Here is a 22,142-nt window from a genome sequence, read left to right on the forward strand (position 1 = left end):
CCAGGTACATTGGAAACATAGTCAAGGAAGTGCCTTTTTATAACGGATAAAATCCGATTTACGCATATACCGGATATAAATCCGATATATGCGCAAAACGGACATTTTCCGGTAACGGATTTTGCTTATATCGAACAAAACCAGTGGGAACAATTGAATCCGATATATCAGAGGTTTACTGTATCTCATATCGATATTGTACAGCACTTCATTACCGATTTGGTTTCAACCAATCTATCCTCAAACCTCACACAAACTTACCAGGAAGTTACACACTAGCAAATAAGTCCTGAAAACATGACCTCATTCCCGCACGTGACGGAAGTAAATACGCTCACACCCAAAACAGGGAGGAAAACCAGGTGTAGCACATACATCGGATAAGCCTGCTGGAACGTCATGACTTCACTCATTTGTCGGATGTTCAATCTGCGGTTATGTCAACAACAGCTTTTCTATTTCTACGCGAGGTTGACCGTACGCTGATGAAAGTCAGAGTCGTCACGATGGAGCAGTCATTAAAGAAAGCTGTGTAAACATATCACTCTTCCTCTGTGGTTTATTGGCTATTGTTTGTCTGAGCCCGCGTCCTGTATTTACAAAACAGACGTCCCAAAGTAAGATTAAGAGGAAGAGCTGTTTTTTTTTTGCGCCAGGTATCCAGACAGTTGGGTCGTTTAATGTAAATTTCCCAGTGAGATAAACTTATTGTTGTAAACAAGTCCACAACAGGGATAATTTGTGCATCTGTGCCCCTGAAGGGGTTGTTTCCAAAGGAGGCAATTAACATTTATGGCATTTTTAGAAGTGCGTTAAGCTATATTGTAATCCTAAAGCGATCACTTCCTGTTTTTATTTTCATGCCCATCTGTTTTTCATTGTTGACTGATTTGATATGATAATTGTAGAAATCATTTTGCCAGTATCTTTCTTCTTGTTTGGGTCTTTTTGAAATGTGTGCATTGACTTCAGCATTGTGCTGATTTAAGGATTGGAGAACCACATTAATGGTCTTGGTGGGGGATCTAAGGGCAGTGAAAGAAGGGGCCATTAGCACACCAGTTTGAGGTGTGAAAATACTGTCGCCAATCCTCTGTGGCCTCAAGCATGTGATCTGCGCCAACATAAATATAACCGAGGTATTCGCTGTGTGAGATACTGCAGGCAAATGTGAAAGGACGCTTTAAATGTCATAGCAAATGTAATTTTCTCAACATGTGCACACGCCAGTCATAGCAACAGGACTCCCGTGGATTGGAAAAACCCAACATGGACTCACTACAAGATAGGGATTTTCAGTACTGTTGCCCTAAATTAGGCATTTTCAAGCTTAAAAATGGTTGAATGAACTAAAATAGAAAGGTCAAACTCAGATAAGAAAGCCGATATTTCTCCCCAGCTACCAATCATTTCAGATACCTCCAAGACAGGAAATATAGTCGAACTCTTCTCCTAACTTTCCTTCCAAACTGCTGCCCACTCTAATTGACTCCGTCCTTCAAATGAATGACATTTCGATAGATGTGATTTCAAAGCTCGACAGTAACCTCGACAGGCTTCAAAGCCAATTGATGCTGAAAGAGCGAGCGCTAGTGAGGCTTGGATGGCAGATATAAATGAGATGGCCATCCATGGGACACTGCATGGGAATTCCATCATCTCATTAATGCTAGACGCTAATACAGTTTAAAGTACCCCATTTTGTTAATTGGTCTACGAACCAAGAGTCCTACAACGACTAAGGGTCCTATTCTGTCTTATCTATGGCATGTTGAATGAAATAACACATTTTCATCCATTTTAGTCTCAGTACTTCCTGTTCAATGAGCGGACACAGCTCGCTTGGACCGTGACGAGTGAGCGTGTGCGGCCAATGCACATTGTGCACTCAGATTTTTGCTGTGGTGCTAAGCTGACGGACAAGTACCGGCATTTTGTCTCCTCTCTGGGATGCCGTGGGCACAGAAGAAGGGGGTTATGCAGTTCAGAAAGCGGCGGATGTGGCTGGAGGGGCCCAGCAGAGGCGGGCAAACCTGCGTTTCAGAGTAGAAATAAATGCATTGTGAAATACAAAACAGGAGTTTAATGTTTTTGGTAAAACAAGCATATATAAATGTTGCAAAAATTGGTATCGATCGATTTCACTCATGGATGATCGGTATCGGCATAAAATCCTGATCTGTAGAATTTACCATTGTAAAAACATCTCCACCTACAGGACTCGGGTACAGTAGATAGCTGCTTTTTGCTGAAGTTACGTTCCACGCCTATCAGCAAATGGCGAAAATATTGATCTTAAAAATCTTGATACAACCATAGAAATGTCTCAGATTTCAGATCAACATTTGCAATAAAAGTGACTAATTGTGACTGACTTATTAGAGTCTATTCTTCTCAGTTGTCATTGTTCATTAGCGCCGGAAGCTAACAAGCTAAACACTTCATGCATAATGTCAGGTTTAAGTCCTAACTATGCGACACACACACACTTATTAAACACATTTTAAATTCTAAAATATATATATACTCACCCCTAATGAATGTTTATAAATGAATGATCGATTAAATGGATAAATTGGGATTCACAGACAAACACAACAGCTAGTCCAAGGCTCCCCTGGGTTGTCCCGGCAAGATGTCGAAGATGGCATTTCTCCAAGCTGCAAAATAATCTACACTGCCTGCTTGCCAGGGTGTAATTCCAGTAACAATTTACAATCATACATTAGCATATTATCAAGTTTTTAAAAAAACATTATGGACAAAGTTGGATGATATTTGTTTTCTGGGCTAATTTTCTGAGGAAAAAATAAAAAAATTGGCAAGTTTGAGGGGATGAATGGGGCAAATGTGCTGGGATGATCACATCATATTTTAAGCTAATGCTATGTCTGCACCAACGTGGATATTTTAAAAGAGTACATTCTCCTACTTCCACATAGCCTCAAGCCACATGATTTCCAAAGGCATAATTTTGTTCTTTGCATCTTTAGCAACAAAATGTAGACAAAGGCCCAAACGCAGACAAAAATATGCGGTTTTGAAAATATCCATATAATGAAATGTATCCTGAACGATGTTTAAAAGTAGTACTGATGTGAAAAAACGTGTATTTTTCATGTCTCATTTATCCATGTCTGTGTCGCAAATGTTAGGACAGACACCAAAGCCACTTGTACAGTATGGTAGCAACATGTATTTCATGTTGTGTTCAGTTGGTATCCGCTGCAGTAACCATGGCAATCAGGCTAGGTGCATGTCCCTCATGGTAGTAGAACATGTAGGAAGGCATGATTATGATTTATGAACAGTGTTGAAATGTCAACATAGAACTGTGTGTTTGAGCCTTTTAATTTTCCAGTGATAGAAACCAATAGGGGGGTATGACGGAGCCGAGAAGTAGGAAGAGTGAGGAGGTGGGATAAGAAGGGGTGCCATATGCTCCCGCACTCCCATGCTGGTGAGCTTCTCCTGGTCCAGAAAAACAACCTGCTGGAGTGTTAATCCCCCCCCCTGCATGTGGCTTCACACACATTCATCCCCACCACTCTCTGCCTTGACTTTCAATGCACACCTTGCCGCCTAACACTGACACCATTAGGCATTATGTTGACCTGTCAGTTCTACCAGTCAATGTAGGATTGAATGTTTCCATGGTAACCTTCGGTGTCCGTCAGCTCTGACACAGAGAGAACGTGATGTTAATGCACAATGCTGCACCGAGCTCCCGGTTTGGAGGCTGAGCTATGTCATTTATTCTCTCTTGTCAGCAGTACTGTACAAGTAAAAAGTACATTTTTTTTTTGCTTTGTGGTAAACCAGGAAATGCATTCCGACAAACCACTTCAGGCTATTTTTTCATGCTTTGTTACCTGGCTTTCTAATTCACCTTGTTCTTTTTGGCTTACTTGCCGTTTGTCTCACTTGTAGGTAAAAGTGATGATGCGTATTTGCCCATCACTGGAGGCTACCGACTCATCAGAGTCTCAGTCCTTTTTAAAAGTGGACAGCAGGAAAAAACAAGTGACTCTTTACGATCCCGCATCCAGCCCGCCGCACTCCAGTTCAGGACACAGGCGCTCCGCCACTGTTGCCGTCCCAAAGATATTCGCCTTTGATGCTGTTTTTACCCAGGATGCCTCACAAGTGAGTAAATATATGTTGCTGGTGCATGCGTCGGAATTGTTTTCGAAGGTGCCTTTTTTTTTTTTTTTCCTCTCAAGGGCAAAGGAACATCTTAAGGCTGACAGGGAGTGGGCAGGGGCTTAAGGAAAAATGCCGTTCTTGGGTCAGGGGGCACTCTTACCAGTATGCGACTAACAGCTGGGGCTTTTAAGCCCTGTGGGGAATGATTTCAATCCACGCACCTTCCATATAGACGCTATATCTAATCTCAGCCCTTTGGCGAGCATACCTGCTGACATGAAAGACAAAAGGTTAGATACATGTTTACTATATTGTACTATACGGTTACCCCTGTCACTGCTTATTTATACTCCAAAAGGTGTACTCCCCGTTATACAGCGAGGTTTAATTACATAAGCAAAAAGAATATTATCACTTAAAAACTAGTGCATAATTTCTTCTACCTGAAGCAAGTGTTTGCCTAAGTAAGCTGATAGTTTAAGCCTAAAACGTTTTTTTCACTGCAGAGCCGAGGCCAACATGCTCGATAGTGCCGCTGGGACTACGCTGCTGGTGGCTAACTGTATCAGCAAGCTGCTGTGCTGTTACAGGCCTTGTTTGCTGTATGATGAATGAGGAGGGGGGGGGGGGGTTCTGCTGCACAAGCATTGCCCCAGAGGACTCATGCTGAAACAGACAGCAAAAATGAGTTACATGCCAAAACATGAGCGCACGCCAATACAATAAAAAAAAACATAGAAGCCATTCATTTGATTGGGATAATCAATGTTAATTTAAAAGGCTACTTATGGATGTATTGTTCATTGTGTGTTGGTTTATCTTTTACATGGCTGTAAATGGAGTGGTGATGTTGTTCCACAGGCTGAGGTGTGCTCAGGGACAGTAGCTGAGGTCATTCAGTCGGTGGCGAATGGCGCAGATGGCTGCATCTTCTGCTTTGGCCAAGTTAAGCTTGGTAAGATACTCCCTGTGTACAAAAACAAATTTTTTTCCAGCTATAAACCACACATTTATACCACTCATATTCTTTAGTTTATAGCAGGGGTCTCAAACTCAATTTACCTGGGGGCCACTGGAGCTAGGGTCTGGGCAAGGCTGGGCCGCAAAAAACGCAATTATTAAAAACAGCAAAATATACAAACTTTTTCAGTGCTTTGGTTCCGATTTTCTACAAGAAAAGATCTGATAAAACATTCCACTGTTCTCAAATATCTTAATTTTTATTTTTCTGCACATAATAAGATGAAAAATAAATAAACAAATCAAGAATAAAGAAAATCAATCAGTAATAAATAAATATAATAATAATAATAAAACGGCAAATAATAAAAACTTAAGAAACCACATATAGTTGGTGGGTAGACAAATTATTTTTTTCAGATTAAAATGAACAAAGCATTATTAGAGCCCTGTAGACATGACAAAACACGACTATAGTCACATTTATGCTTTTTTTATTTACAACATATTGCGCAACTGCAGGGTCTTGAGACACATGCTAACTCGCAAACTAGAGAGCTAGCGACCTAAACGGTAGCCTTCAAGTTATTTCCTTGAAACTTAAATAGCCAAAAACTTACCACTTCCACACGGATAGGGAGGATAACTATTAACAGTTATTTAACCTTTAACATGAACATTAATCAAACGTAATATTTTTTTCTGGGTACATGATACCATACAGCATCCATATCAAACTTGCGCGGGGCCGCACTAACATTAAACTTTCATATCAAGGCGGGGGCCTCAAACTAGTGTCCTGCGGGCCACATTTGGCCCGCGGGCCGCGTGTTTGAGACCGCTGTTTTTTAGCCATAACTTTAATGTCCTCCTATTTCCACCCCATGTTGACAGGTAAGACATACACCATGATCGGCAAAGACAGCTCTACACAGACGCTAGGTGTCGTGCCCTGCGCTATCTCCTGGCTCTTTAAGCTCATCAACGAGCGCCAGGAGAAGACGGGCGCTCGTTTCTCCGTCCGTGTGTCAGCGGTGGAAATCTTCGGCAAAGATGAGGAGCTGAGGGACTTGCTATCGGAAGTGTCGACCGGGAACGTGCAGGAAGGCCAGTCTCCCGGCATCCACCTTAGAGAGGATCCCATTTGTGGCACTCAGGTGAGAAACTTTTTGCCTTTTCACACCCACGTTGTCTGTCTGCATATGAAAATATTTCTCTTCATGAATGTCCCCAAGGTACTGTCATCTAACGCTAACCTGCACATCTTTTGCCTTTTCACCAAAGCCATCTGTGGTATTGATGGCTTTCTACTTACCTTTGTATTGACTCTCTTGTCAGCATCCATCAGCATCTATTGCATGTGTGTGTGTGTGTGTGTGTGTGTGTGTGTGTGTGTGTGTGAACGCATGAGCCTTCTAAGCACAATAGAAGTATTATCAAGGGATGGTGTTGGTTTGAAAAGCCACTCACGGGCGTCGCTGTCAGATGTTCGGGTGAATGTTTGTCCCCTCACTTCAAAGACATCCCTTCTTCCTTTTAGCATCCGCATGGAGGTTCCCTTCCTCTCGCTCCATCTTTTTCTCTCATCCACATTATCATCACATCCACGGTGAAGGGCTTACCTCTCTGCTTCCTGCTGCACCATTACCTCTGCTAATCTTCCTCCCTCTGTGCACATATCTGCTGGTTTAATTGCCCCTGAGACCCAATCTAATGGCCAAGGAATATGTGTTGGGGTCCAATTAAGCACTTGCCCTCTTTGCTGTCGGCCTGTTCTGTTTCTCAAGCACCATGCCGTCTCTTTCTGACATCCTCTTCCCTCCATCCCCTTTTGCAGCTTCAGAATCAGAGCGAACTTCATGCCCCGACAGCCGAGAAGGCAGCCTTCTTCCTGGATGCCGCCATATCTGCGCGCAGTACCAGCCGGGCCGATGCAGATGAGGAGGAGCGACGCAACTCCCACATGCTGTTTACGTTGCACATCTACCAGTACCGTGTGGAGAAGACTGGCAAGGGAGGAAGTTAGTGTCATTTCTATGGCTTTTCCACAACGTCCTGCCACACCAGATTGGGTTCCTCTCTGCGACCTACACTTAATGCTACGTTCACACCGACGCCGAATCGATGGCGAATTAAATCGGCGAGCAAAGCGGCGGCAAAGCGTAACAAAGCTTAATGAAAACGTAAAGACCGTAATACAGCGTAAGAAAGGTTTGAGCAATTTGGGACATTCGGCAAGAGCGCCAAAAATGTTTTAAACTGTTTAAAAATTTGAGGCGATCTGTCACGAATTGCGTAAAGCGGGGAGAGCGTATTAAAGCTTATCAAAGCGTCACAAAGCTTATCAAAGTTTTGCTCAAAGCGTAGGAAAGCTTAACAGAGCTTGGTTCAAAGGATCAATGGATCTGCTGCATCTTTATATATGCTCTGGAGAGGCGGGATGCAGTCGGGATCTCAAAATTTTCCATTGCGTAACAGAGCTTATCAGAGCATAAAACATATCTGAGGAGATCGTGAGATTTTTTGAAAAATGACGCCAAATTCGTCGCCGATTCAAAGCGCGACATTCGGCGTCGGTGTGAACGTAGCATAAGATATATTATACCTCCGTAGATCGCCATAACATCCTGTAAATGCTTCAATTCACGCAGCTGTTCAATCTTAACAGGATGAGTATTTCAGCGCTAAAATGTTACACTTGGTGTATTAAAGTCATCAGAGGTATTAATTTGGACTAACCAGTTAGCGCTTTACCACTGTTACAACAGTAATACTATTGCTGTGTTGTGCAATATACTTAATGATCCTGTGGATCGCTGATTTTTTTCCCACTTTCTCATGCACTCCAAATCATTGTTACAGTTAAAACATATTTTTTTTACATATAGTGAATTTAAAATTTCAGCAATTTTCCATCACCATAAGTAGCTCCTACAATGTACCCTTTTTGTTTTTATGTGCTACTAATCTAGCGGGAGCCTTCATTCATTCATTGTGGTAGTCAGCCAGTCTCATCTGGCCTGCGCTGTGTCACGCCTGAGATCACAAAATAGTGCGTGAGGAACTTTACAGACATGATGCATCTGTGTTTTACTCACTCACTCCTCCTTCTGCCCTCCCAGTGTCTGGCGGACGGAGCAGGCTGCACCTTATCGACTTGGGGAGCTGCGAGAAGGTCCTCAGCAAAAGCCGAGACGGAGGTGGTGGCGCTTGTCTTTCTCTGAATGCGTTGGGAAACGTCATCATGGCGTTAGCGAATGGAGCAAAACACGTACCGTACAGGTGAGAAATACTCCATTAATGAACTGCTGCACAGCTGTAATCCGCATGGAATCGTGTAGGGCAAGTCCCAGCTCGTATCATTAGTCTGTCACATGGGCTTGTTCTTCTAATGAATTAGCTTCTTATGGCAGCATTATACATTGTTGATAATATATTATGTTATAGATAGGGCTGTCAAAGTTTATGTTATAGATAGGGCTGTCAAAGTTGACGCATTAATGATGTGTTAACGGAAGTTCCCTTTAACGCCGGCAAATTTGATTTACTGTGATATATATATATATATATATAATATATATAATATAATGATTCATTTCTATGTATTTCAATGTGTTTTAAAAGAGAAATGAAATGACATTAGGTTTGCAATTTGTATGAAATGTTTTATGACTATTGCCCTATGTTTTAGATATTTTCATTTATACATTTCATGAAGGAAAGGTGCATTGAGGCAATTCTTTAATAATAATCCTTTCTGAATGTTCCTAAATATGCCTTTTACTCACAACCATTTCAAATTTAAAACCAGTATCATGAATAAACAAATCTTATTTTGAGCTGACACAAATAAACAAAGACATGTTAGTGTGAGAGGTCTCACTTGCTCCGATTTTATATTTGCTGAACATTTGTGGGCAAGTTTTTGAGCTAAAATGTTAATAATAAGGAAAAATAGTAATACAAAAATATGCTTGTTGACTGTATTTTTTTAAATAATGGCCAAAATTGATATCCCTTTACATAAAATTTGATGTAATTATTGTTTCGTTATCGAATCGTTTACCACAAAGAGATTTCTTATTTTGAGCTGACACAAATAAACAAAAACATGTTAGTGTGAGAGGTCTCACATGCTCCCATTTTGTATTTGCTGAATATTTGTGGGCAAGTTTTTGAGCTAAAATGCTAATAATATGGAAATATAGTAATACAAAAATATGCTTGTTGACTGCATTTTTTTAAATAATGACCCAAATTGATATCCCTTTACATAAAATTTGATGTAATTATTGTTTCGTTATCGAATCGTTTACCACAAAGAGATTTCTTATTTTGAGCTGACACAAATAAACAAAAACATGTTAGTGTGAGAGGTCTCACATGCTCCCATTTTGTATTTGCTGAATATTTGTGGGCAAGTTTTTGAGCTAAAATGCTAATAATATGGAAATATAGTAATACAAAAATATGCTTGTTGACTGCATTTTTTTAAATAATGACCCAAATTGATATCCCTTTACATAAAATTTGATGTAATTATTGTTTCGTTATCGAATCGTTTACCACAAAGAGATTTCTTATTTTGAGCTGACACAAATAAACAAAAACATGTTAGTGTGAGAGGTCTCACTTGCTCCCATTTTGTATTTGCTGAATATTTGTGGGCAAGTTTTTGAGCTAAAATGCTAATAATAAGGAAAAATAGTAATACAAAAATATGCTTGTTGACTGTATTTTATATCCCTTTACATAAAATTTGATGTAATTATTGTTTCGTTATCGAATCGTTTACCACAAAGAGATTCCCCCTACTTATTATAGATAAAAACATATTTCCATCTGTGATTAAATGTGATTAATTGTGAGTTAACTCAGAACAAAAAATTTGATTAATCGCAATAAAATATTTTTAATCGATTGACAGCCCTAGTTATAGAAAGTGACACTCTGAAAGATTTTTTTTTCCCCCAAGAATTCAAAATGATATCATTTTTGAAATGATATCAGCTCCCTTTATTGTCACTATAATATACTGTATGGCAGTGCTGTTTGCTAATAACATCGCATCGCTCCTTCAGGGACAGCAAGCTGACAATGTTGCTGAGAGAGTCCCTTGGCAACATCAACTGTCGAACCACCATGATCGCCCACATCTCGGATTCTCCCATCAACTACGCAGACTCCCTCACCACCATCCAGCTGGCATCTCGCATTCACCGCATGCGCAAAAAGAAAACAAAGGTAACCAGCATCAATGACAAAATGGAGCTGAAAGATTTCAGAGATTCAAGTCACCATCCCTGTAATAATTATGGTGGATAATCCGTTTAGAGTAATTGTTATTAAACATTTGAACATTGCTGTCATACTACATAATATAATTGAAATCATATCCACCATGTCCGTTGCATTGCATCCTTAAATTTGTTTTCCTCCCGTAATTCTGGAGCTATTAAGCAAATGAATGCGTTAATGCCTCAGCAAGTGAAAGATTATCTGTGCAGTAAGTCTGGAGGTAGTTTTCCCTGCTCTTCAACACATAATCGTGTAATCAATACCGCTGCCTGAGGAATTGTGGAATGCATTCCTCGGTATTAGGGAAATATGTGCTGCAGATAATTAGGCGGAATGACAGCATGCATTTGTTCACTAACGGTTCCGGGCTTAATTACAATGCAGTCCGCACACAATAAATCAGAACACTTTTATATGGATATTAATGTACACTTTTAACCTTAAGTAAATATTTAGTGATAATTTCATGAATGAATTTAGCCTTAATCTCATCTAGAGATTGATTTGATCCTGGGAATTAATATAGCACGCAAATGGTTCCGGAGAAAGACCAGATTGCCACATGAATATTTTAGAAGATGGACTCAGCGTTACTGCCATCCTTTAATGAGATTGTCTTAAAGACGTATGTGCCTCCTGCTTTTACTCCGCAGTACGCATCCAGTTCATCTGGAGGGGAAAGTTCCTGTGAGGAAGGGAGGATCCGTCGACCACCCCATCTCAGGCCTTTCCATCCTCGGACGGTGGCCCTGGACCCGGATCTGCCCTCCCTGCTCAGTGACCCAGACTATTCCTCCAGTAGTGAACAGTCATGTGATACGGTCATATACGTGGGGCCCGGGGGTGCTGCCATCTCAGACAGAGAGCTCAGCGACAACGAAGGCCCCCCTGCTTTTGTTCCCATCATCCCTTCCCTCAACAAGAAAAGAGCGACAAAAGACGGCCCGTTAGACAGAGACCAATTCTTTAAATGCAACACATTCGCTGAGCTGCAGGAGAGATTGGAATGCATCGACGGAAGCGAAGAACCTGCAGCGTTTGTTGGCGAGGGCAAGCGAAGCCAGGCGAGCCCGAAAACGGAAAAATCTAAGGAGACAGGAAGCACTGTTTCACCAAAGACTGCAAATATCACTTGCAACCAAGATAACATCCCTGCTAAATCTGTTGCTGTGCAGCCATTTTGTAGCCCTGGCACAAAACCCAAAGCTGACATCTCAACAAGGCAACCTGCGGAATGGAAACCATCTGATTGTGTTTCAAATGTGTGCAGAACAAGCGCTGACGGAGAGAGGAACTTGCCGTCAGAAAACGTAAGTGCTGATAAACTGTCAGCTGCCGCGACGACTGATCCCGAGCCAGTTGTAAGGGAGAAGGTCTACTTCAACAGGAAAGCCTCCAGCAAGGAAAATCCAGAAAAGGAGGAGCGATCAAACACTAGAATGCCTCCAGTCGGAATGAGCCACCAAGCTGTGAAAATGAGGGATCCTTGCTCTTCCCCAATTCTCCGAGCTCCGCTGGAGGTTTGCCAGGTTCGCTCCACCTTACGGGAAAGATGTTTTGATCGGGACATACTCAGAGCGACTGTTACCCTGCAGCAGCCTGTGGAGCTGAATGGAGAGGACGAGCTTGTGTTCACTGTGGTGGAGGAGTTGTCCATAGGCAGTATTGTTGATAAGGGTCGGCCATCCAGCATTATCAGCTTTAACAGCGATTGCTCCTTGCAGGCACTCGCCTCGGGCTCCAGACCGGTTAGCATCATTAGCAGCATCAATGACGAATTTGACGCCTACACGTCGTCTGTCGGAGGATCTGATGTGAACATTGTATTGGTGACACCACCGCAGGAAGGAGCGATGGAGTGTATAGATAGCAGGGGTTCATCTATTAGCTCATGGCTTAGCGAAGTTAGCGTGTGCACGCTAGAGAGTGAAGGGGCTCAATCCTCTGACGTCTTTCTTCCACCGGGCAAGAGCATGGCACCGGAAGCCACCTTTAATTTTGATTCCCTTGACATGTTCCATTGTGTTTCATCTCCTAGAGATGCCAAGAATTCCTTAAATGATAGCGGATTTAGTTTTTCCGAACAGGACAGTGACAGTGCCGCCTCAAGCAAACTATCCTTGACAAAGTGCCCGCCGTCTCCTGATTCAACCAAAGGTTCCCTTAGATTTCCGTCTAAAATAACAAAAACCCATTCACTCAGCTCCTCGCTTCCGCAAAGTTCTTCCATAGTTCACTCCAGTCTTCCAAGGAAGGTGAAACCTACCTCGTCCATCTCCAGCAGTAGCAGTAGCAGCAACAGCAGAGAGGCAAGACAAGAGGCGAAGCAGGAAAGTCCGTGGCAGCGCGTCCAACCTCAGCCTTCTGACTCCGGCAACACCAGCAGGTTTGTCAGAAACCCCCCCAGCGGTATCTCTTCAAGCAAAATATCCAACAACTGCAGCAGTGCACCTCGGCCATCCAAGGCGCATGGGTCTACCTCATCCCAAAGGGTGGTCGACGGATGCGAGAAGTCGACTAGTAAGAAATGCGATCCTCCCAGCAGGATGCCCCAGCTGAGAAGAGGTGCCACTACTCTAGGAACAGTCCCGGTCATCCATTCCTCGGTGGACTCCAAGGGAGCCCAGGATGCTGTTGCAGCTCCAAGCCTTAAGTTCTCCTCTCTCGGGAAAAACAACAAGGCTAATTCACAGAAATCAAGTCATCTACCCAGACCTGGTTGTACATCCCCTCCTCCGCCACCAGTGAGAAAGTCCAGTCTCGACCAAAAGACTAAGATCCTGCTACCCCAAAGTGCCTTAAAGTCAGCATATGGGGACGCAGCAAGGGGCTTTGGAGCCAGGGCGGCTGTATCGGAGGATGAGACTGATGTCTGTCACAGAATGGATTCCACCATTTTAAAAACCTCCAGCCTTAAAGGTGAACACAATGTCAGAGTTACTTCTAGTCTGAAGCCCAGAGGAACAAGAGGCGATGCTGGACATCATTTTGGGAGTCAGATGTCCTTGGAGCGATGTGAAAGCCTCTCTCTGTCCAGCCCCAGACTCGGACTTAGTCGGGAAAACAGCGGAGCAAGTCTGGGAAGCAGTAGTAGTAGTAGTAAAGTTGGCAAATCGATACAAAGATTTGGTATTCCTAATTCTTCAAGTTCCCCCATTGCTACGTGCCCATCATCTCCAGGTGGAGGAACCGTAAGCAAAACCGGTCAAGTCAAAGCATCAGGAAATCCTCGAGCGTTAGGAGCAATCAATAGCAGCAAAGCACGCTCGCTGTCCGCCAACAGTTCCAAAGGCTTGAGCTCCTCCACTAAATCTTTGACTACGTCTGGGACTAGGAATACCAATGCCAACCTCCCTCCTTCAGGAAGAACCTCATCTCCTCGCACCGCTGCCGCTGTCGGTAACAGTACCAAACCCGGGAGAGGGACCATCATGGGCACGAAGCAGGCCATACGAGCCGCTAACAGCCGTGTCAGCGAACTAGCAACGGGAAGCACATCAGGCAAACCCGTGAGAGGTTCTGGAGATTCAGACAGCGGGAACGACAGTGGCGTAAACGTGGGCGACGACAAATCAGCCGCTGCTATGCTACCTTCTCCGTACAGCAAAATAACAGCACCTCGGCGGCCCCAGCGTTACAGCAGCGGTCACGGCAGTGACAACAGTAGCGTGTTGAGCGGCGAGTTGCCTCCCGCGATGGGTCGCACGGCACTTTTCTATCACAGCGGTGGCAGCAGCGGATACGAGAGTATGATCCGTGACAGCGAAGCTACGGGGAGTGCTTCCTCTGCCCACGACTCCATGAGCGAGAGCGGCATGTCCTCTTCGGGCAGAACGAGGAGCTCCAAATGTCCCAAGAAGAGAGCAACCGGTGAGAAAAACATTTAAATTAGTAAGTTTTACTTTTGGGCGGCACGGCGGTCGAGTGGTTAGCGCGCAGACCTCACAGCTAGGAGACCAGGGTTCAATTCCACCCTCGGCCATCTCTGTGTGGAGTTTGCGGTTTCCTCCCACATTCCAAAAACATGCTAGGTTAATTGGCGACTCCAAATTGTCCATAGGTATGAATGTGAGTGTGAATGGTTGTTTGTCTATATGTGCTCTGTGATTGGCTGGCCACCAGTCCAGGGTGTACCCCGCCTCTCGCCCCCAAGACAGCTGGGATAGGCTCCAGCATACCCGAAACCTTAGTGAAGATAAGCGGTAGAAAATGAATGAATGAATAATAAGGCTAAGGCTGCACAGTGGATGAGTGTGTAGTGCGCAGGCCTCACAGCTAGGAGATCCGAGTTCAATTCCACTCTTGACCATCTCTGTGTGGAATTTTGTGTGGGTTTTCACCGGGTACTCCGGTTTCCTCCCACATTCCAAAAACATGCTAGGTTAATTGGCGACTCCAAATTGTTCATAGGTATGAATGTGAGTGTGAATGGTTGTTTGTCTATATGTGCCCTGTGATTGGCTGGCGACTAATCCAGTGTGTACACCGCCTCTCGCCCGAAGACAGCTGGGATAAGCTCCAGCATACCCAAAACCTTAGTGAGATATAAGCGGTAGAAAATGAATGAATGAATAATAAGGGATGAAACAGACTGCACAGTGGATGAGTGTTTAGTGCGCAGGCCTCACAGCTAGGAGACCCGAGTTCAAATCCACTCTTGACCATCTCTGTGTGGAGTTTTGTGTGGGTTTTCTCCGGGTACTCGGGTTTCCTCCCACATTCCAAAAACATGCTAGGTTAATTGGCGACTCCAAATTGTCCATAGGTATGAATGTGAGTGTGAATGGTTGTTTGTCTATATGTGCCCTGTGATTGGCTGGCGACCAGTCCAGGGTGTACCCCGCCTCTCGCCCAAAGACAGCTGGGATAGGCTCCAGCACCCCCGCGACCCTCGTGAGGAAAAGCGGTAGAAAATGAATGAATGAATGAAGTTTTACTTTTGTTGGGAATAGCTTTATTACTATAGCAATATAGCCGCCGTTTATGCTCCATTATCCAGGAAGGCTCTTTATCCCTTCCTTTCCATTATCCTTTCCTATTACAGTCCCAAATTGGTATTTTATTGTATTTTCCCTTCCCCTTATTCAGTCCCATACATTATTCATATATATATATATATATATATGGGAAAGCAGTGATGAATGTTTCACAAAAAGACGCCTCAAACATTTGATGACCAGGTTAGGTGAATCGAATATGAGCATTACGGACCGACTTCAGGTTGTTTATAACCCAGTACATACAAACATTGGTATTCAGGCCTTACACATAACCCCGGAATATTTTCCGTCCTTGAACCCGCGGCATGGCAACTCATGAAAAGTCCATAAATATGCAGCCGGCATCGCTAGCCCAGCCTTGAATCACTTGAAGCTCATACATATTTAGCCGCAGTTCCCAACAAATACTAATACACAATACTCAAATGTAACGTGTGTGTTTATGTGCGGGGCATTTGTAGGCTTCCAGAGAAGACGTCTCATCCCTGCGCCCCTGCCAGACACCTCCTCCTTGGGGAAGAAAGTCGGCACGGCGGGCCAGTGGGTGGACTTGCCTCCTATGTCGGGAACGCTGAAGGAGCCTTTTGAAATCAAGGTCTACGAGATCGATGACGTGGAACGGCTTCAGAGACGACGTCAGGAACAAGTTATGGAGGTGTGTGGCGATGTTCTACATGGCGATGCGTGTCGTGATGACCTTGTCACGGATCATGTAGCGTCTGGGTCCCCCCCCCCCCCCCCCCCCCCGTACCCCCCTGTCAATCCCTCTCGCTAAGCCTTAGCACTATTTTGCATGAACAACAACTTATGGGAATGTCTTAGCTCACTTCTTCCCAGTTTCTTTTTAAAGGCCGAGACGGGAATAACACGTCTGAAACGTCTGACCTTCAGTCAATCCCCCAGCGACAGTATTGTCAGTGCAGGGATTCTACCAGCTCGGAATTTTGACTCCTTGGGAATGTCAAGAGTTCCACAGGCAATTACTAACAGGCTTTAAATGATATATGGACTTTTCACGATGGCGAGAGTGAGGATAATGATCTTGTTAGAAATAGTTGAAGAATGTGCAATGATGGCAAGGACCCCCCCCCCCCCGCCCCCCAGCCCCCCCGCCCCAGCTCAATCAGCTCACCACTCATTCCCGATTGCTTTTTATAGCTCCTCTTCTGTGGATCATTGACTGCTCCCATAGGTTTCTCACAGCCGGGAAAGGATGTGTTAACTTATTAATTATGTTTGATTTCCTTTTAATTAGTTACTGATTTATACTTTCTCCACATCTCACTTTTAATTTTTACAGAATAATAACATTGTAACTCTTTTTTTTACAGCAACCATTCCAGGATGTTGACAAGGTGAGGAAATATTTAGCTATCTTCTATTTACTTTATATCTACAGTACGTTCACTGAACGTTTTGTTTCCTTTGTCGTTATTCAAATAGGGTTTGTTGTATTTTAACAATAAGTTGAAGATGTTGGAGAGAAGGCAACAGCAAGTAAAAGAACTGAAGACCAAGCATGAGGTGTTGATGGAGGAACTGGAGGACACCAAGGCCCGGCTGATGATGGACCCCAGCAAGTGGACTGGAGAGTGTAAGTGACTTTTCCGTGATGTTTTATTCTGGTAATGGTAATGGTTTTATTTCATTTGAACATGCATCAGATTACAATTGAATGCATCACATAATCAGTTCACAGTTCCACATGTCCAAAAGGAGTAGGAAGAAGCAAAGCTTATTAAATCCTACCCCTCCATCTGGTACTTTTACAATCAGTAACTGTTACATTTGTTCACTTCCTGCTTTCCTAATATAGTTTAAGTTTTTTATTTTGTTTATTTTTTTATTTTATTTAATTTTTTTTTCTCACGTACCGAAGTACGAGGTGATATGACCATCCAATGACATAATGGGTACCATAGTAACTGTCAATATATTTTCATAAAAAAGCACATCATGACTGGTTCAAGACTCTTCATCCTTGTATTTATCAAACATCAACTGCTTGTATTGTTTCTTGAATTGGCTCATCGTTGTGCATTGTTTGAGGTCCTTACTCAATCCATCCCATAGTTTGATTCCACATACTGAAATGCTATGGCTTTTTAACGTAGTCCTAGCATAGAAATGTTTCAAATGTATTTGAAATTTGTAATTGGATGACATTTTTAGCTAATTGGTTAAATTCTTGGCGGCACGGCAGTCGAGTGGTTAGCGCGCAGACCTCACAGCTAAGAGACCAGGGTTCAATTCCACCCTCGGCCATCTCTGTGTGGAGTTTGCATGTTCTCCCCGGTTTTCTCCGGGTACTCCAGTTTTCTCCCACATTCCAAAAACATGCTAGGTTAATTAGCGACTCCAAATTGTCCATAGGTATGAATGTGAGTGTGAATGGTTGTTTGTCTATATGTGCCCTGTGATTGTCCAGGGTGTACCCCGCCTCTCGCCCGAAGACAGCTGGGATAGGCTCCAGCCCCTCCGCCACCCTTGTGAGGAAAAAGCGGTAGAAAATGAATGAATGGTTAAATTCTTGTTTTTGTTTCTTTTGTACAGTCGACGTGGACCAGAGTTTGGATAAAGATTCTCTGGAGTACCTGGAGGTTTTGGCGCGGGTCACGGAGGAGCTGGAGTTTTGCGTCAACTTGTGCAAGTCGCGAGTCATGATGGTGACGTGCTTCGACATCAGCAGCACGCCATCAGCCGCCGCCTCCGCCGCCGCCGCTCAGGAGGGACCACGAGAAGTTGAAGTCTGAGGACGAGCGAAAGTCGATGCGGAAGTGAAAAAAAAAAAAAAAAGCCAAGGATGGTTAAATGTAGCAGCCGCTTCACCGATTTTGTGACGAAGGCAGCGTGTCTTTGCATGGAAATAGGATCTGGCAACCACTTTGCTGCAGTGCCTCGTTGGACAGGACATGTTTGAATGGCGGCGAAACGAAACGTGAGCACAAAATTCCCTTACGGTATAGCAGTGGCCGTCACTTACTGGAAAGTTAGTGTAACACCCGGAAGTGCCTTTTTGTATTCATATTTTCATTTGGTGCAGGTATCTTAAACATACCTAAGCAAACACTGAACATACCGCTTTGAAAGAAACATATTTTATATTGAATTGTAAAGTGTATTTATGATTATGTGGTGTGTTCAAGTCTCATTCAAAGGGGGGTAAAGAGGAAAAAAAAAAAAAAAGCAATAAGCTAATGTTATTGCGCTCCCAGATTTGCCTTTTTTGGTCTTATTTGAAACCTCAGCATGTTTTCATGTTCATTCAACCTCTTGCGCCTTACTTTAGTCTGCTTTTGTAGTCTCTTTCCGTTCCACCCGGACTATGTTCTCTCATTAAGGATGCATTTGCTGTTGTCGGAAGCTCACAAGGTGGAGTGAATGTTTTATTTGTCCCTCCAGTTGCCTTGATCGCAATGAGTCTCGGCGGATGCGCTAAGGCAGAGCAGCGTTTATAAGACGGTGCTCGTTCATGTTAGTTCATGAGACATGAAGCCAAAACATATCAATCAGAGAGCCACTGTGATGACGGACGGTTTAGTGTTTGTGTTCTCTTTGGTGCCTCCACATGTGCTCATGTAAGCTTTTTTTTTTTTTTTATACAAGCGCGACGTGGGGATCGAACTGTACAATGTCAAACAAAAAAAAAAAAGGCATAAGAGGAGGAAGCACAAATCTGCCTGTTGTTGAGTTTTTCTTTGTTTATAGCCGAGCCTCAGCTCTATGCATTCCAACACTTTTTTACTGAAACTACTGTCAGACTATCATTACCGAGCAAAGTTTGGCTTCTGTTTATTTTTTATTTGTTTGCATCTCAGTAAGTTTAAAAATGGCGTTGTACTACTCCGCTCCATCGTTGCTAACTTTGTGCGAGTAAGAGTAAATCTGGTCATCTGAGAGAACAAAGACGATCACTGGAAATGCTTGTTATGGAAAAACAAAATGGCTTTTTTTTGTATAACAATAAGAATTTCTTTACTTTGTTCAAAAGACGTTACTCTCTCAGGCCCTCTCTGAAGATGCTGCATGAGATTTTTTTAATCATTTTTAGGGATGATTTCTACTCCATTTTTACCATTCTAATTTTTTACAATAGCTTCACTGTTGTGGGTTTTAGGCTTATGAATTAAAAAACCTAGTACCAAACCGAGACCTTTTTTCCAAGAAATTATTTTAATGTAAGGTCATGTTTCATATCGAAACCCATATTTTTTCGAATATCTTTGATTTTTGTATAGGATTTTCAAACCCTGTGTATAAATGTATGATATGGCAGCTTGTGTTTTACTTTTACAGTATCTGTGAATAAAATACTTCTTACTGATGATGATTGTTATTATTTTTCATGACCCATACAGTGCTCAGATTGTTTATTGCATTAATACCAGTCCAAAGCATAAAAATAGAAAGTAAAGCAAAAATGGAAGTGTGGCTAACACGCAGGCCTCACAGCTCGGAGACCCGAGTTCAATTCCACCCTCGGCCATCTCTGTGTGGAGTTTGCATGTTCTCCCCGTGCATGCGTGGGTTTTCTCCGGGTACTCCGGTTTCCTCCCACATTCCAAAAATATTCATGCATTCACTTTCTACCGCTTTTCCTCACAAAGGTGGCGGGGGTGCTGGAGCCTATCCCAGCTGTCTTCGAGCGAGAGGCGGGGTACACCCTGGACTGGTTGCCAGACTGGTCGCCACAGGGCACATATAGACAAACATCCATTCACACTGAATCAAAATCTAATCAAATGGGATCTAAAAACAAATTGTTTGATTAATTGATGCATCAGAAAACTATTTTTAGATTAATCGATTCCAAAAATAATCGTTAACCCTACAAAATAACCCAGCCCTACACAAAACTCATCGCATAGAAAGGTAACAGTCAAAATATATACCTGATAAATATACAAACATGTACCAATATTCATTCATTCATTTTCTACCGCTTTTTCCTCACAAGGGTCGCAGGGGTGCTGAGGCCTATCCCAGCTGTCTTCGGGCGAGAGGCGGTGTACACCCTGGACCGGTCGCCAGCCAATCACAGGGCAGATATAGACAAACAACCATTCACACTCACATTCATACCTATGGACAATTTGGAGTCGCTAATTAACCTAGCATGTTTTTGGAATGTGGGAGGAAACCGGAGTACCCGGAGAAAACCCTGGCATGCAAACTCCACACAGAGATGGAATCAAACCCAGGTCTCCTAGCTGTGAGGCCTGCACGCTAACCACTTGTCTTGTTCTGGTGCTAAATGTGTTTTATTAGTTGAATTAATATCCATTCATTCACTTTCTATGACGCTATGGACACAGGAACAGAGGCAAACTAAAAGAGCTTATATTGGCTTTATTGGCAAATTTTGTTCATATTTGAAAACTTTCCCCCCAATATTTAAACTTCATTTGTGTTGTATTTTGACTGTATAGTCATGACATTAGATTTTTTTTTGTAATATTCAAACATTTGCTACATTGTAATTCATTTTGGGACAACTTTTAAAGGTGTTTTTTATTTGTATTTTTTATAAATACATATTGGTACATGTTTGTATATTTATCAGGTATATTTTTTTATGTTACGTTACTATGTGATGAGTTTTGTGTAGGGCTAGGTTAAAAGATTATTTTTGTAATTGATTAATCTACAAAATAATTTTCCGATGCATCGATTAATCGAACGATTAATTTTTAGTATAAAAAGAATAAAAAGTTAAGACTGTGCAGCAAACTCCAACAGGAGGTTACAGCTGGGTTGAGGTAAAATGGGTTTAATGTGAGGGGGAACTCCTGACTTTTCAGTGAACTCATTTCTCTTCTTAAGCAACAGCAAGCTCTGCAAATGATTAGAGCCTCGAGGCGAAGCAAAGTCAGCCTTGATGAGACGTCTGCCACAGCCCCTTTGCAATTGTTTCCACTCAGACCCCAACTGCAACAAGCTGCAGTCATGGCCGACATTCATATGATGAACGTTAGAGTTACTCAGTGTTTGTATTTTCCATACAGCTAGCGATGCTAACTCATTTTTTCTGTTTCAGTTTGGATGTATTTTGGACATTCATTCATTCATTTTCTACCGCTTATCCTTACAACCACCGTTGCAGGGGGTGCTGGAGCCTATCCCAGCTGTCTTCTGTCACGCTGGAGTGGTCGCCACCCAATCACAGTATGTTTAATTAACCTAGCATGTTTTTGGAATGGGGCTGCACGGCGGTCGAGTGGTTAGCGTGCAGACTTCACAGTTAGGAATCCCGAGTTCAATTCCACCCTCGGCCATCTCTGTGTGGAGTTTGCATGTTCTCCCCGTGCATGCGTGGGTTTTCTCCGGGTACTCCGGTTTCCTCCCACATTCCAAAAACATGCTAGGTTAATTGGCGACTCCAAATTGTCCATAGGTATGAATGTGAGTGTGAATGGTTGTTTGTCTATATGTGCCCTGTGATTGGCTGGCCACCAGTCCAGGGTGTACCCCGCCTCTCGCCTGAATACAGCTGGGATAGGCTCCAGCACACTTGCGACCCTTGTGAGGAAAAAGCGGTAGAAAATGAATGAATGAATAAATATTACACAAATAAAGTTGAAATATTCCAAGAAAAAAGTCAGAATATGTAAAAACAAATTTCAGTCATCATGCCAGACTGGTACAAAAAAAAAAACAAATAAATCTTGAAGTCAACTTGTTAGCTCGCTAGCTTGCTATGTTTCTTCCCCATGTTTCCTCATCCTGTATCACCCAATC

The 22,142-nt window shown here is 42.9% G+C and overlaps 1 protein-coding gene across 5 annotated transcripts in view; it reads left to right on the plus strand.

The window, feature by feature from the left end:
• The window catches only part of kif26ab (kinesin family member 26Ab), an 83,656-nt gene extending 63,924 nt beyond the window's left edge, over positions 1-19,732 (plus strand). For all 5 annotated transcript variants that reach the window (XM_058091270.1, XM_058091272.1, XM_058091271.1 and 2 more), the window contains 11 exons: positions 3,931-4,146; positions 5,008-5,101; positions 6,001-6,263; positions 6,944-7,127; positions 8,229-8,388; positions 10,188-10,350; positions 11,058-14,274; positions 15,866-16,059; positions 16,736-16,759; positions 16,848-16,998; positions 17,958-19,732. In XM_058091270.1, the coding sequence (XP_057947253.1) occupies positions 3,931-4,146; positions 5,008-5,101; positions 6,001-6,263; positions 6,944-7,127; positions 8,229-8,388; positions 10,188-10,350; positions 11,058-14,274; positions 15,866-16,059; positions 16,736-16,759; positions 16,848-16,998; positions 17,958-18,157 (4,866 nt within the window). In that variant the 3' untranslated portion in view covers positions 18,158-19,732. The remainder of the gene's footprint in view (positions 1-3,930; positions 4,147-5,007; positions 5,102-6,000; positions 6,264-6,943; positions 7,128-8,228; positions 8,389-10,187; positions 10,351-11,057; positions 14,275-15,865; positions 16,060-16,735; positions 16,760-16,847; positions 16,999-17,957) is intronic.
• Positions 19,733-22,142: the final 2,410 nt, after the last annotated feature.

The sequence above is a fragment of the Doryrhamphus excisus genome, chromosome 13 (assembly GCF_030265055.1).
Source record: "Doryrhamphus excisus isolate RoL2022-K1 chromosome 13, RoL_Dexc_1.0, whole genome shotgun sequence".
Lineage (NCBI taxonomy): Eukaryota > Metazoa > Chordata > Actinopteri > Syngnathiformes > Syngnathidae > Doryrhamphus > Doryrhamphus excisus.